Below are 13,871 nucleotides of genomic sequence, written 5' to 3'. Positions count from 1 at the left end.
AATGACCTCCCAAACTGTATTACTGGTGCCAATGCCAGAATTTGTCTTTTTGCAGACAATACGTCCCTTACAGTGAAAGCCCCAAATCGCTTGGACCTCAAGACTCTGGCTTATAAAGAAACACAAAATATCTCAGTGGTTTCAGCATAACCAGCTCGTAGTAAATAATGAGAAAACTCAAATGATTCACTTTTCTATCAGGAGTTCTCAGGATTTGGAGCATATTACATTCCGTTTGAGGGATGAAGAGATTTCGTCTGGTAACTCGCTAAAGTTTCTAAGCATTCAGATTGACAATAAATTAAGCTTCCACGATCATATTGAGCTCCACTGTAAGAAACTTGTTTTCTCTCTGCTAGTAAATCCTGGTCCAAGTTTGTTATATTATCTGCATTGTCATATTGCACTTAAATATCATGATTAATTTGCTTGTTGTACTAGAATAGGCCATTGTTTTACTACAATTCTTTCAAAATGACTACAGTGGCAGATTCATGAAATTGTGTTACGTTTATTTTATATGAGCAACATGTACGATCTGAGTCATGTTTTGTTTCAAGTTCAAGTTACTGATCTTAAAGTATAAATAAAGTGGGCACTGTGCATTAATAATACAAATTTAAATTATTTCAGTAACTATTAAAAATCAACTGAAGTACTTATATGACATGGGCTAAACCGTTTACATGGTTGTTTTTGCCTGGAATGCGATTTTCAATTCAATTTGAAATTATTCAATTCACTTAGTTCTAAAAGATACATAAACAAACATGAGTTCTACAGCTTCCAAATGTCTCCCACTAATACCCCTGCATTTTTTCCCAGTACATTATCAATAAAGTAATCAAAATCATGTTTACAATAAGAATTATTTATTGTTCAATTATTGAACGCTTTATACTAATCACCCTTATGATCATGTTATGGGTTTTCAATTAGTTCCATTGGATAATTCTGGGATTCTATTTATTACAAAATTGATTTTAGTGGATTAATACTAAACATTTTAGCCATATTTGGCTTGGGGATGATCGATTTATAAGTAATAGTAGACGTTTTGCGTTCTCATATGTCAGTGAAATTCTTCTTCATAGTTTCATAGACAATACTAATAAAAGTCTGAGGATACTCAGAGATGGTGGGGCAGGGTTTGAGGGGAGAAACAGAGAATTATGTGGACATGTAGTATGAGACAAAAAAGACCACTTCCATGGTTTGGCATTACAATTTTTGTAAAGTCAAACACAGAAGGTAACTTAATAGTTTATAAAGAAAGACAACTACTATATATATATAACATATGATTTAAATCTAAAGATTTATTTGTATGTAGAAATATTGTACAATAATTTAGTTATAATACTAAGAGTAATGTCTTTTATTGCCATTGGTCCCTTGTAAAAGTCAGTGGCTTTTGTTCATTATATTTCTTCCAAAACACTAATACCATCGAATTGGTCATCTTGATCTGTCGATATGGCTGCAATATTGAAAAATGCAGCATGAAGAGTATTAAAAAACAAAGACGCTCCTGAAACAATTAAATCAATGTTATAAATATTAAATAACTAAGTAAATATTATTAAACCTGTTGAATTTTAATCAATTAATAATTCAGCTTTTAGCCTGTGAGACATCACATTATGAAATTAAATCTAACATTTCCAGCCGTTCTGAAATACTTTGTTAAATATTTTTCTGATGACAGATTTTATAATTATGCTTTAAAGGCAAACTTAACAACATTTCTATTATTAAACAAGTAGTAAGAGTGGTGATGTTGATGAGAGGGGGTGGTGGAAATCTCACGAATCGTAAAATGTTAGTTTGCATCTAACAGCGCAACCAACCAATTGAGTGCAGTGTTAGGAGCAATATAATGGCATGACCTACTACATAACTTTCTGAATAGTTGGTGTGCTTAATTTATTTTAGTTTTTATTTGTGTTTGTTAGCGAATATTAGACTGTCCTTTTAAACAGTTGTATACCACAATGAACAATGACGAGAATATTTGTTTGTAGCTAGATTAACGTTCTAGTGAGTGACTTTTATAAGAGAGGGGATGAGTCTGCCTTGGACGCTGATTCAGGGGATTGTGAAGAAGACACAAACACGTAATAGTCTGACTACGAACAACCCATGCAGACTGTTCAGGATCATGTCCTTGCAAATTCATCGGGACGATGGCCTTACATTGCTTGGACCTTCACAGCAGAAGAACCACTCCACAATCGAGGATTTGTTTTATATTTATCTCAAGACGCAGGAACCAGTAGCAATATTTATCCAGTAAAAGGAATAATTGTGAAAACTCTTCCTGATGAAAAATTTTCACCAGTATAGAACACTACCATCTGATTTAGACACAAGATCGGCTCAGCTGACTTCTCCTGGCCCAGACTCTGGGGAGCTTAAACAAACCCAACCGAGAAAACGTGCTACAAAACAGGTAAATGTATTTTATACATCTAAAGACGGCATAAAGCTGTAAACATGCAAACAAAGACTGTAAAGATACCGACTTTATTGACATGAATGCATTTTTTTGGACTGTTGTATGAAATAGGAGTGTAAAAGTCAAGCCACCTGCACACAGAAAAACTTTGGACCATTGGTAGTACTGCCCCTGAGATGTTCATGGCAGCTGTGTCATAAAGGCAGTTCAAATCCCTCAGGTGAGCAATCTACCTGAGAACAAAGAAAGTAGACAATGCTGCTCCAATACATGAAATATTTGTATAGTTTGTGAGTCTGTAAGCTAAATTACGATATTGGGGAAGTCGCAGCCATTGATAAAATGTTTGTAGCATTCCGTGAACAATGCAAATTTTGTCAATCGTGTTAGTTACACATTTATAACTCAAGAATGACTGTACCGATTATAATGATCTCTCCTTTGTTAGATTCACCTCTGCCCTGAACAGCAAAATGTCTATTAAAATATTGTAAAAGTTATTGTTTTTGTCAAAACTAAAGACTGTAAACAGAAACACAATGGCTGTTTGACGTTTTTACAAACATGTAATATTCTGGCAATATTTACCTCATTCATATATTGGTGATTTTACAAAAGTTCAGTATTACGTCATTTTAGTCACTCTACGTTGTATGTTTCAATTTTATGAAACATTAAATTCTTTCAAACTATTAGTATGTGTCACTTAACCCAATTTTGCACAGTACCATTTTTTTAAAGTAACGTTAAAGTTGAATAGATATACATAAGTATGTTCCTAATTTAAAAAATTCTAAATATTATATTGCAAGATAATATTAATGTATATTCTCTTAAAAATTCTAACATTTTGTATACTTTTTGCCCTTATAAAAAATGTTTAAAATTTACTCTTTAAATTTATACGAGGTTCATCAAGAAAGTAAGGTCCGCTTTACAGTAACTATTCGAGTGGCGAGTAAACAGCATAATGTGCACCAACTTCCAGCAAGCCTTGCATACGAAATGACATAGTTTGCAGTGAAATCATTGTAGAGTGCTGTTTCAGTCAGAGATCTGGAGGTTCATGCGGTCCTGGTTCAGAGCGTACCATTGTTTACAGAAGAAGAATTAAAACAAGCTGCAAAAACAAGAAGGCTCCAGGGCCAGATGGCAAATCCGGTGAAGTGCTGAAGGTGGCTATTGAGGTGTGCCGAGAAGTGCTCCTGAAGACGTACAGCTGCTGCTTGGAGGAGAGCGTTTTCCCAATTATCTGGAAAAGACAGTGCCTAGTCTTGGTCAGCAAAGACAAGGGGATCCAATCAGCGTACAGGCCTCTCTGTATGCTCGATGTTGCAGGGAAGCTGTTGGAGAAACTCCTCCGGCCACATCTTATAAGGACAATTCAGGTGGCTGGTGACCTCTCCGCTCTGCAGGCGTATGGTTTAGGCAGGGGAAGTTAACCATTGGTGCCATCAGAGAAGTGGTGAGCACATTTCAGATGGCACAGCAGAGGAACCACTACTCCAGGGAGATAGTACTGTTGACAACTCTGGACATCAAGAATGCTTTTAATTCTGCAAGATGGATTGACATGCTGGAGGCCTTGGAGAAACATTTTAGGACCCCTAAGTATCTGCTCAGGATGGTGCAAAAGTACTCGACAGATCGGCAGCTGGTCTTTATTACATCAGTTGGCGAACACAGGAGGGAGGTCACAAGCAGGGCTGCTGAGGGTTCCATGTTGGGCCCCAACTTGTGGAACGTTTCCAATGATAGAATTTTGCGTTTGCAGATGCCTCTGGAGGCTTTCCTGATGGGATATGCAGATGACATAGCTGCAGTTATTGTTGATAATAGCACAGAAGATGCAAAGTTAGTACTGAACATGGTAATGCAACGTATGAGCTCATGGGTGCGAGAACATGGGTTAACACTAGCGACTGAAAAGACTGAGTTGGTTCTGCTCACACGGAAAAGAATTCCTCCAGCCATTCAACTCCGTTGGAAGAGTTGAAATACGTACAAAGCCTGCAGTGAAGTAACTTGGTGTGTACCTGGATACAAGCTATCATTTTGGGAGCATATTCGGTACTTATCAGAAAAGCTACCAAGATAAGAGCAGTGTTGAGCACACTTATGCGAATATCAAGGGCCTGACCAGAGGGCGACTATTGATATCGATTACCAACTCCATCCTATACTATGGATGTGAGGTTTGAGTCGACACTCTACAGCAGGGGTGCCCAACCTTTTTTACCCAAGGGCCACATTGTAAAGCCTTTGTGGCCAGGCGGGCCAACATCCCAGGGGATTTGGAACCCCAGAAAAAACGTATTGCCCGGGGGTTTGTTCCAGAAATCTTGTGCAAAATATGAGTTTTAAGGTTATTTGGCCCTTGTTTCCTGATTATTGTAATTTCTTATTATTTATTAGTTGTTAGGTAAAGGTTTATAATATATTATGTTTTTAGGTTCTTTTAGTAGAAATAAATATAAACCCAGACTTTTGGATGTTTGCTCTAATTCTGAGGGAACAATAAAAAAGTCACCAATAAATTGAATACATTGATTTTAATTAGTCCTACTAGGATACTAGGACATACAAATTACGTGGCGAGTGGTGACCTTGAGTTGGGTAGGGGTTACGTCGCCGCACCACGCGCTGTGCCGTGCTTTACGCGCGCTCTATTCGCCAGCCGGCAGCCACCACCGTAGTCAGTGAAATCTGTCTGCAACTACTTTACTTCTTTCAACACTCCACCAAATGAATACGGCTTGTTCTACGTGAAATCGGCTGGACTGCTTGGTTCTCAAAATTTGTATTTATTTAATATTTCAAATGCTTGTAAACTAATTTGGTTGTTTTGGCAACAAGGCGGGCCACATAAAACTGACTCGCGGGCCGGATTCGGCCCGCGGGCCGTAGGTTGGGCAGCCCTGCTCTACAGAAAGGAAAGTATCAAAAGAAAATGGCTTCTGTTAAGAAAAAAGCTGCTCAGAGACTGTACGGTACAAGCCAGCGGTTCAGGTAATCACAGGTGTAATGCCCATCGATTTAAAAGCGCAAGAACATATTATATTGACAGCAAGGAATAGCTTAAAGTTGTTAGCATGCAGAGATGGCAAGTTCGCTGAGATGCTGAATCCCGTGAAAGTTGGACAAAAATGTTGATCACTAACATCACGGAATGGGTGGAGAGACAGATCGGCAAGGTGGACTTCTTGGATGAAAAGATTCTTGAAGATCGGCAATTTACCATTTCATCATTAGCATTGGAATTTCTGACTGAGTAAAATGACATTGCACAAAATTGTATCTGGATATTTGAAATTTCGCAAATCGTGTTCACGTTCCTAGACTGCTTACTGAGAAACTCAAAATGAAAAAAATGAGTTGTGCTCTTGAATTTTTGGTCTGATGCCATGAGGAAGGCAAACATTGTTTAGAAAACATTGTCACAGGTGACGATACATGGGTTTCTCACATAGCACAAGAATCGAAATGCCAGTCAATGGAATGGTATCACATGATGTTATCGGTTAAAATCAAGATCAAACAAACAATCTGAACACACAATGTTATGGCAATCACATTTTGGGATGGTTATAGAATATTGTTAATTGAATTTATGGAGTGAGGGAGAACAATAAATGCAGCCGATTATTGCGATACACTTACTAAACTTCAACGTGCAATACAGAATAAGTAACATGGCTTATTGACATCTGGATTTCTCTTGTTGCATGACAACGTCAGACCCCACCCTGCCATCCAAACCTAAAATCTCATCAGATCATTTGGTTGGGAAGAGCTTGACTACCCGCTGTTCAGCCTGGACTTGGCGTCAAGTGACTTTCACTTATTTCGCTATCTAACGGAGTTTCTCAGTGGTAAACGCTTTAACACTGATGACAAGGTGAAAGAAGCAGTTAAAATTGGTTATATTCACAGGTGGCTGACTTCTACAACAATGGCATTCAAAAGCTCATAGAATGTTACAACAAATGTTTAAACAAAAATGGAAACTAAATTGAAAAATAATGAAAGATGCCAGGAATTAAATAAAACAAATTGTTTTTAATCTGCTTTTTTTTATAAGAAATCGGACCTTACTTTCCGGATGACCCTTGTATAATTGAATTGTAAGAATATGATTACTTAACAAAGAGCAGAATCTAATATATATTCATACATGATTATACACGATTCACAAAGGCTTGCCTATGTGGGTACTTTTTTCCAATATTCTAAACTATTATTTTTAATACGAGGTGTGTTCAGAAAGTAAGTACCGCTTTAAAAAAATTAAGTAAAACCATTTTGATCAACTTTGCACTTTGCATTTCACCACTCCATTGACTGCTGTTAGGATTCCCGTGTAACATGATGGATCCAAGTTTCATCACCTATCACAATGTTGTTTAAAAAAACCTCACAATCATCACTGTACCATGTGAGAAAAGCCAAAGCACTTCTGAGTCTCTTGGTTTTGTGAAGGTCAGGGAGCATTTTTGGGACCCATCGGGAACACAGCTTGCGATAATCTAAGCGGTCCGTAACAGTTTCGTACAAAAGAGTGGATGAAATTTGTTGGAAATCGTCAGATAGCGTTTTCATAGTGAAAAGTCTGTTCTCTTGGATTTTTTTCGTCAACTGCCCTTATCAGATCATCAGTGACGAGAGAAGGCTGACCGCTCAGATTCTCATCATGCACATTTGTTTGACTGCCGTTGGACATTCTAACCCACTTTCTCACAATTCATTCACTCATCACATCTTCCCCGTAAACATCTTGTAGTTATTTCAGCTGGTATCACATTCCATGCATTCTTATTACAGAACGAATCTCACAATCGGCAGTATCACTAGTTGTCTTAAACATTTTAAAAGTTCAGAGAAAACTGAAAACACAACGTAGAACAACTAAAATGGCGTTAGTCGATAGTCAGTGAACAAGAACGACTAGTGCGCATGCGCGGAACACCGACTGCAACGCTACAGTGGCAGTAGAATGAAACGGTACTTACTTTCTAAACATGCTTCATATTATAGTATAATGTAATGAATTGTGACATTTGTAATTTCTTTAATAGGAAATAAATAAATCTTGATTTGTATTATGGTGTCATTTGTATTTGGTGATAGAGAAAATAGTTTCATAAAGTTTTCAAATACTGTTATTTGGATATGTTTTTACCTAGTACCCAGAACATAGCGGAACCAGCTCCAACCAAAACAAAGATAGGGATGGAACAGCCGGCCACCAAAGCGTACTGCTGCTCCATAGTGAGTGTCCGGCCCATGAACACAAGTGGGCGTTGGGCATTACGCCTACTCAATGAGTAGCAAACTCCTAAACTGGCACACACAGCTAGAAGTAACAGCGGTGTGGTGATCCTGGAACAAGATAGGATCATCGTTTAGCAGTATTTCTAACTATAAACCATGTGTTGTATAACACGCTTCGCTGAGGTTGCATGTATAATTTCAAGTCTAAAGCTACATGTGTTACTATGCCACTTGTTAAAATGTCAATAACATTGTACTCAATTTGTTTACTAATATATTTATTCTGAAATTTTCTTGTTGCCATAATGGTTGCCATAAGATCAAATATAAAAATGTTCACAAATCCTCAGACAAATCACATGCACTATCATCAAACTCGATGTTGCTTATATAGAAATGAAGCTTCATAAGAAATTTCAAGCCTCATTCATAGTGTGGACTGACAAGACAGAAATAAAATTTTCCAGGTCAACTGGTGATAGGCTAAGCTAACCTCAAGCAATTAATTAATAATAAAAATCCAGACAGTATATAAATATTATTTTGAGTGATTTTGCATGAATTCTAATTTTAACCTTGTCAAACATTGTATACCGACCACACTTGTAAAGTAAAGAATATAATAAAAAACCTATACTTACAAACAGTACAGTGTTAAAATAAAAACAATGACAACATAATTGCTCAGGAAGTAAACAGCATTTTTCATCAGACGTTTTGTAAGTTGTTGGACTCCTGGTGGAGGTTTAAAGTGCGAAGTGTTGAAGAAAGTTGACCACGGACGAAGGTTCTGATAACACTGGCTCAACCATGCTCTGATACTGAGAGACTGTGGCAACTGGAAACCACTACAACACAAATTGGTAAAATCAATGGAAAGAAATGTTTTCTTTAAAATAATATAAGATATTCTATAACTTTAAACCCTATTACAACCATTAATAGTGTAGATGTTTATTAAAGCCTCACAACTGGATTGCTTTGTTCATAGGTCTTCAAAAGTTTACATGATGAAACCTCTATGCAAGGTATATTTTTATATGACAAGGCCTATCTCTACATTATATGTTACATGAAGATAACATAACCCTCTGTAAGTTTTGTTATGACAATACTCAAAGTAATATTTGTTATACAATTATACTTCTATCACATTAACTGCTATGAGGACCACCTATGGTCCTCACCTCACGCTCTTTGTGAGGCCATGAGAACCACCAATGGTTCTCAGTAAAATGTCAACTGGGGCCAAAAAAATAATCCAGATATCTCATATGGTGGCCATAGCTTTTTTTGTGCATAGAAAGTTTAAGCCAGGTCTCCTGACCAGTATTAAGAGTTTTTATTTGATGATTTATTTAGAAGTTATTGTTGAGTATCACCAGTGGTCTTCATGGCTTGAGAATGTGAACTTCATAAGCAACTTATGTGTTATTTTGTCTTGTGTACAATAATACATAAATAAAAAAACTCATGGGCAGTATTATGGTTTCAATGTGATACCACACTACTTTACCTCTGAGACCCACATGTGGTCCTCATGGCCTAGGAATACGTCTTAACTTTTTTAATGTCTTTGTTTTGATCACATTGTAAACCGTGTATTCAGCTGTTTATTTGATAGATACCGGCTATTTTGGAACAAATTGCACTATCCTTCTTTGGTTGCCTTGTGGCATACAACTCTGGTTTGAAAGTTATCAATATCCTGAGTAAAGTGAGGAAAATAAGGAGTCATCAGAGTAATGAACAATGAACAATGAAATGAATGATGGTGATTTTGGAAATAGGTTATTGGATGAGCCTGAAAGTAGTCAGCAAGCAGATGACTATGCACAAGACGAAGTTATGGAGGAACATAGTGATGCATCAAGTCAGGACATTTTTGGGTATGACTTGGATGCTGATCCTGAATATTTTCCTAGGGATGATGAAGGTAATATCCTACTCAGTGATACTAGTGATGATGGTAATGTGTTGTTTGTATACATGACTGTTGAGTGTGATGTTAGGCAGGTTTTTCTTTACATGCTGCAAGCAGAGAAAAATAAACATATTAACCATTTGCGCTCGATAGGCCAGCATCACTTGCCACACCAAAATTGCTGATAGTTAGTTTTGCCGTAGTTTATCCTTGCAACTCGTATGGCCCTTACAGAGGGTAGGGTACAATAAGCGGACCCGGTTTTTTATATTGAAGAATGTAATCATCGATACTTAATATTCACATCTAAAATTGTAGACTATCAATCGATATAAAAGTATTTATAGTCCTCAATTATAATCATATGTTTTAAATTAAAATATGAATTTAATATTTACAGTGATGAAACAAATTATTATAACCAAAATTAGGAAAACTGAAAACGACCATATTTGCTCCTCCCACAGTTACAGTTGTTTCTCTCCCACAAATTTCACATAATGGATTTTTCTGTACGAGTCCAATATGTTAAAGCCATGTAAAACATGTCTTATCATCTTTCAAAGCAATGTTGTGTAGTTTTCTAAAATTGACTGCCATTTTTAATAATCAAATACTTATGCAAAATTGAAATATTACCTTATGTCTATTATTTGAAAGTGTTTACAGCTGTTGATATAGATTATTTAAGTTAATTGTTCAAAATAATTAATCAGTATCGATTGATTATATCGGTGGTTATGATTAAGTAATATCGTTTGCCAATTTCGAAATAAAAAACCGGGTCCGCTTATCGTACCCTACCCGTAACTAAGAGTAGAGTACAATAAGCAGACCTGGTTTGTCAATATCAATATAAAAACCCTGTTCGCTTATTGTACTCTACCCATAACTTACTGTTATCAATCATGGGTTATTTATTCTATTTTGTTTCCAACAGCAAGGCCAATATATAATATGAACGTACAAAAGAACAAGATGCACTGAAATTGAATGAGTAATATAGTAAACAAGTAGTTAACAACAGTGAATTACTACATACAATGCTCATAACAATTAAGACCAAAATAACAATTTGATATAAAACGCTAACAAGTAAATATAAAACAACAGTAATACACAATCAATAATACAGAGACAGCTAATTTAAATGGACAAAGATAATAAGACCAACAGGTAAGCAACATAGAGGCTTTGTATGGGCAACAGATATGACTGTTATATAGGAAGGTTAGGTATGAACTTTAGGTACTTTGGGATTATACCGACCACACTAGTATGAAGAACACAAAAATAGAAATTTATAGAAACAAACATGATAGAACGAAAAAAACAACTCTTCAATTACAAAATTACAAACTTACAAGCATTTCCAGGTATTGTGATCGGTATTGTTGTCGCTGTTATCTTATCTTTCTCGAGAATCCTGATTACGGCAGGCCGCGCGGCATCACGTGATTTGCACGGTACATAATTGCCTTTCCATTACAATTCAATTTATATTTCTGATTAGCCCCTCTAGAATTTGATATTTTACTGATAGGTACTATCTCGAGGGATGTTTTTCTTTCGTCGACATCAGCGCGGGGCAGCACCGAAGGTGCTGCCAAAGCCCGCGCTGATGGCCGGAGGCACTCGCATTTTGGGTGGCGGAATGTGATCAAGAATAAAAACAAGTTTTTAGTGTTTTTTTAATAAAGAGTTTAGTTTGGTAAATGATTGTTTTTGTTGAATTTTTGTGTTTGGAGAAATGTAGAGGTAAAACACGGAAGTACAACAAAGCGATGCACCAGCTGAACGGGCGGCGAGACTGCAATCACGTTATCTACTAGACGCTCGACTTTGACCTCTGTCTGAGGATGGGGAGGGGTTTGCGATAAGACAATTCCTGTTTTATATTGACGAAATATTGTTCTACGCTAATCTAGTAATCAGTAGAAACGAAATGTGAAATAACGATTCATGTCTGGGTGTGGTCGGTATAATCCCAAAGTACCGAACTTTATTTTAAATGTTTGTAATTTATCCTGGAAGAAGTCCCCTTTACCTACAAAACAATTACCAAGCCTATGTAATCTATTAATAGGTCCAGCCTTCAGGTAATGTTTCTTGTAGTGGTTGAGCAAATAGATCAGTGGATCTGGTGGACCCTGAAATCGTCAAGTAAAATTTGGCTAGACAGTTTATAAATCTGTTGACAAGTCGGTGGAAAAAGAGCAAATTAGCCAGATCGAACTGATATTCCAACTGACTAAGATCAAGCAACTTCAATATATCGCTGACAGGAACGACCAGGTAATGAAAACCCATCTTGGTTCCAACAAACCTCACAGATCTTCTCTGAATCCCTTCCAGCCTGGTAATATAATATGATGAATATAGTATGGCCTCAAGACTACTGTAGCATACTCCAGAATGGGGCATAGAATCATCTTGAAGAGGAAGACTATGGAGTGGACAGACAGACCACCACACCACAAGAAACCCAAGAGTCGGTTTGCTCTACTGCATACAGCATCAATGTGGTGATCAGGAGAAAGGGTAACGTTTAAGAGAACCACTATATCCTTCACTGTGTCTCACAACGCTGTATGCAAATACCACCTATAGTTTAGTCAGCCTGGAAGTAGGAATCACTGTGATGAAAGAATAAGGATATGGATATGCATTTTGATGCATTAACAAACTTGCATTCCATTAGAAACAAAACAGTTAAAAATGTTATCAAAAGAGCACTGTAGAATATTGCTCTCGCCCACATAACCCAATTTATTAAACAACTTTGTCATCAGCAATGAGCAGAAACTCACTTTCAATCGCCTCGCTTATAAATAAGTCAAATAAGGCCCCAAAATTCTTTATATTTTTAAAAGATTTTCCTGTTTTCTGTCCTAATTATTGTGCTATTGATACATTTTCAATATAATACAATTGATATTTTTTCCCACTTCCTGTCCTTGTTGATTGATATTTATGGTTTCACTAGACCTGTTATTATGAGATTAAATGCCATTTTATATATATTTAAATAGTTTTAAAAATAAACATAATATAATTTTGATTTACCTATGTTGACATTATAGGCTAGGATATTATATAGGATGTTGGCATACGACTACGACAGACTACTAAATAAAATAAAAACCAACCAGGTCTGTTATTATACACTCCCTGAGACTTTTTGAAATGAATGATAGGATAGGCTTAGTTGAGAAGACCAAGGCACTTTTCATGCAACCCAGACATAAAGTGGCTGAAACTATAAGGTCCTACTATTTATCATTTTAAACTTTCTGAATATTGCACTCTATAGGCCTGCTATTTTTAAAATAGGCTTATTCCTAAAAAAATTACTAGAACTAGAGCAATGTAACATCAACACTTCAGAAATAAAATTAGTCTTATGGCTGTCAGTAAATGTTTGATATTACCTTCCAGCAGATTTATCTTGTGATGACGGTGTACTCATAGTACCACTGACATCAATTTCAACATCAGCCATTGTTATGATATAATTACAACAGATTGATAGGCTGTTATAAGTTTATGATGCAACTCTAAAAAAAGTCTATTTCATATCTTTCACGATTTCAGTTTATTTAGAAACACTTTCGACTGGATTGATCTGTTGCATCAGTGATCTAAGTTTTAATAAATGTCTTATAATAGTAGCATAACTTATGTATAATAATAAAATTACGATGTAGATTTAGATAAATATTAACTGTACTTAGACAACAACCAGAAAGCCACACACGAAGTTCAACACTCAAGATGATCAGGTTATGTTGAGTTTCGGTTTTGATTGTTATTTTCTCTTTTTTTTTAAGTGTCAAAGTTGCTTGCCAGCACATCTGTTATTAACACCAAAAGACAGACCACAAAGCAATTCTGGTACTTGGCAGTAGTCACTACACTCGCGACAAGCTTATGATACTAAAACAGCTATCGTAGCAAACAATGATTACTTGGCTGAAAACTGAGTCTGAGGATAAAGTCTAACACAGCATCATGACAAATGACAATTTTGTATCCATCTATTACTATGTGTGTTTTTGACTCTCAGCTAATCTAACTTAACCTACCTATCATTATCAAACTAAGATGGGCTTAACTAAATATGAAAAAATTAAGTGAAGAGGATCTCAATGGGAAAATGTGCAACAAAACAGTCGGTAGCTGAAGTCGAGTATCCAAGACAAAAATGTGGCCAAGAAG

The 13,871-nt window shown here is 36.3% G+C and overlaps 1 protein-coding gene across 1 annotated transcript; it reads right to left on the bottom strand.

The window, feature by feature from the left end:
- Positions 1 to 1,290: 1,290 nt before the first annotated feature.
- On the bottom strand, positions 1,291 to 13,463 carry LOC124357088 (prenylated Rab acceptor protein 1). The gene is made up of 4 exons (XM_046808517.1): positions 13,085 to 13,463; positions 8,371 to 8,577; positions 7,638 to 7,837; positions 1,291 to 1,531 (listed from the first exon to the last, which is right to left on the bottom strand). The coding sequence occupies exons 1-4, from the start codon at positions 13,153 to 13,155 to the stop codon at positions 1,422 to 1,424; spliced, it is 588 nt and encodes a 195-aa protein (XP_046664473.1). The 5' UTR covers positions 13,156 to 13,463; the 3' UTR covers positions 1,291 to 1,421.
- Positions 13,464 to 13,871: the final 408 nt, after the last annotated feature.

This window comes from Homalodisca vitripennis, chromosome 3, assembly GCF_021130785.1.
Source record: "Homalodisca vitripennis isolate AUS2020 chromosome 3, UT_GWSS_2.1, whole genome shotgun sequence".
In the NCBI taxonomy this organism is placed as follows: Eukaryota; Metazoa; Arthropoda; class Insecta; order Hemiptera; family Cicadellidae; genus Homalodisca; species Homalodisca vitripennis.
This window is presented reverse-complemented; position numbering and strand designations above follow the sequence as displayed.

Coding starts and splice junctions, on each gene's coding strand:
- LOC124357088 (XM_046808517.1), bottom strand. CDS start 13,155: ATGGCTGATGTTGAAATTGATGTCAGTGGTACTATGAGTACACCGTCA. Junction 8,578..13,084: donor CAAGATAAATCTGCTGGAAG/GTAATATCAAAC, acceptor TTTGTGTTGTAG/TGGTTTCCAGTTGCCACAGT. Junction 1,532..7,637: donor CGCTATGTTCTGGGTACTAG/GTAAAAACATAT, acceptor TAATTGTTTCAG/GAGCGTCTTTGTTTTTTAAT.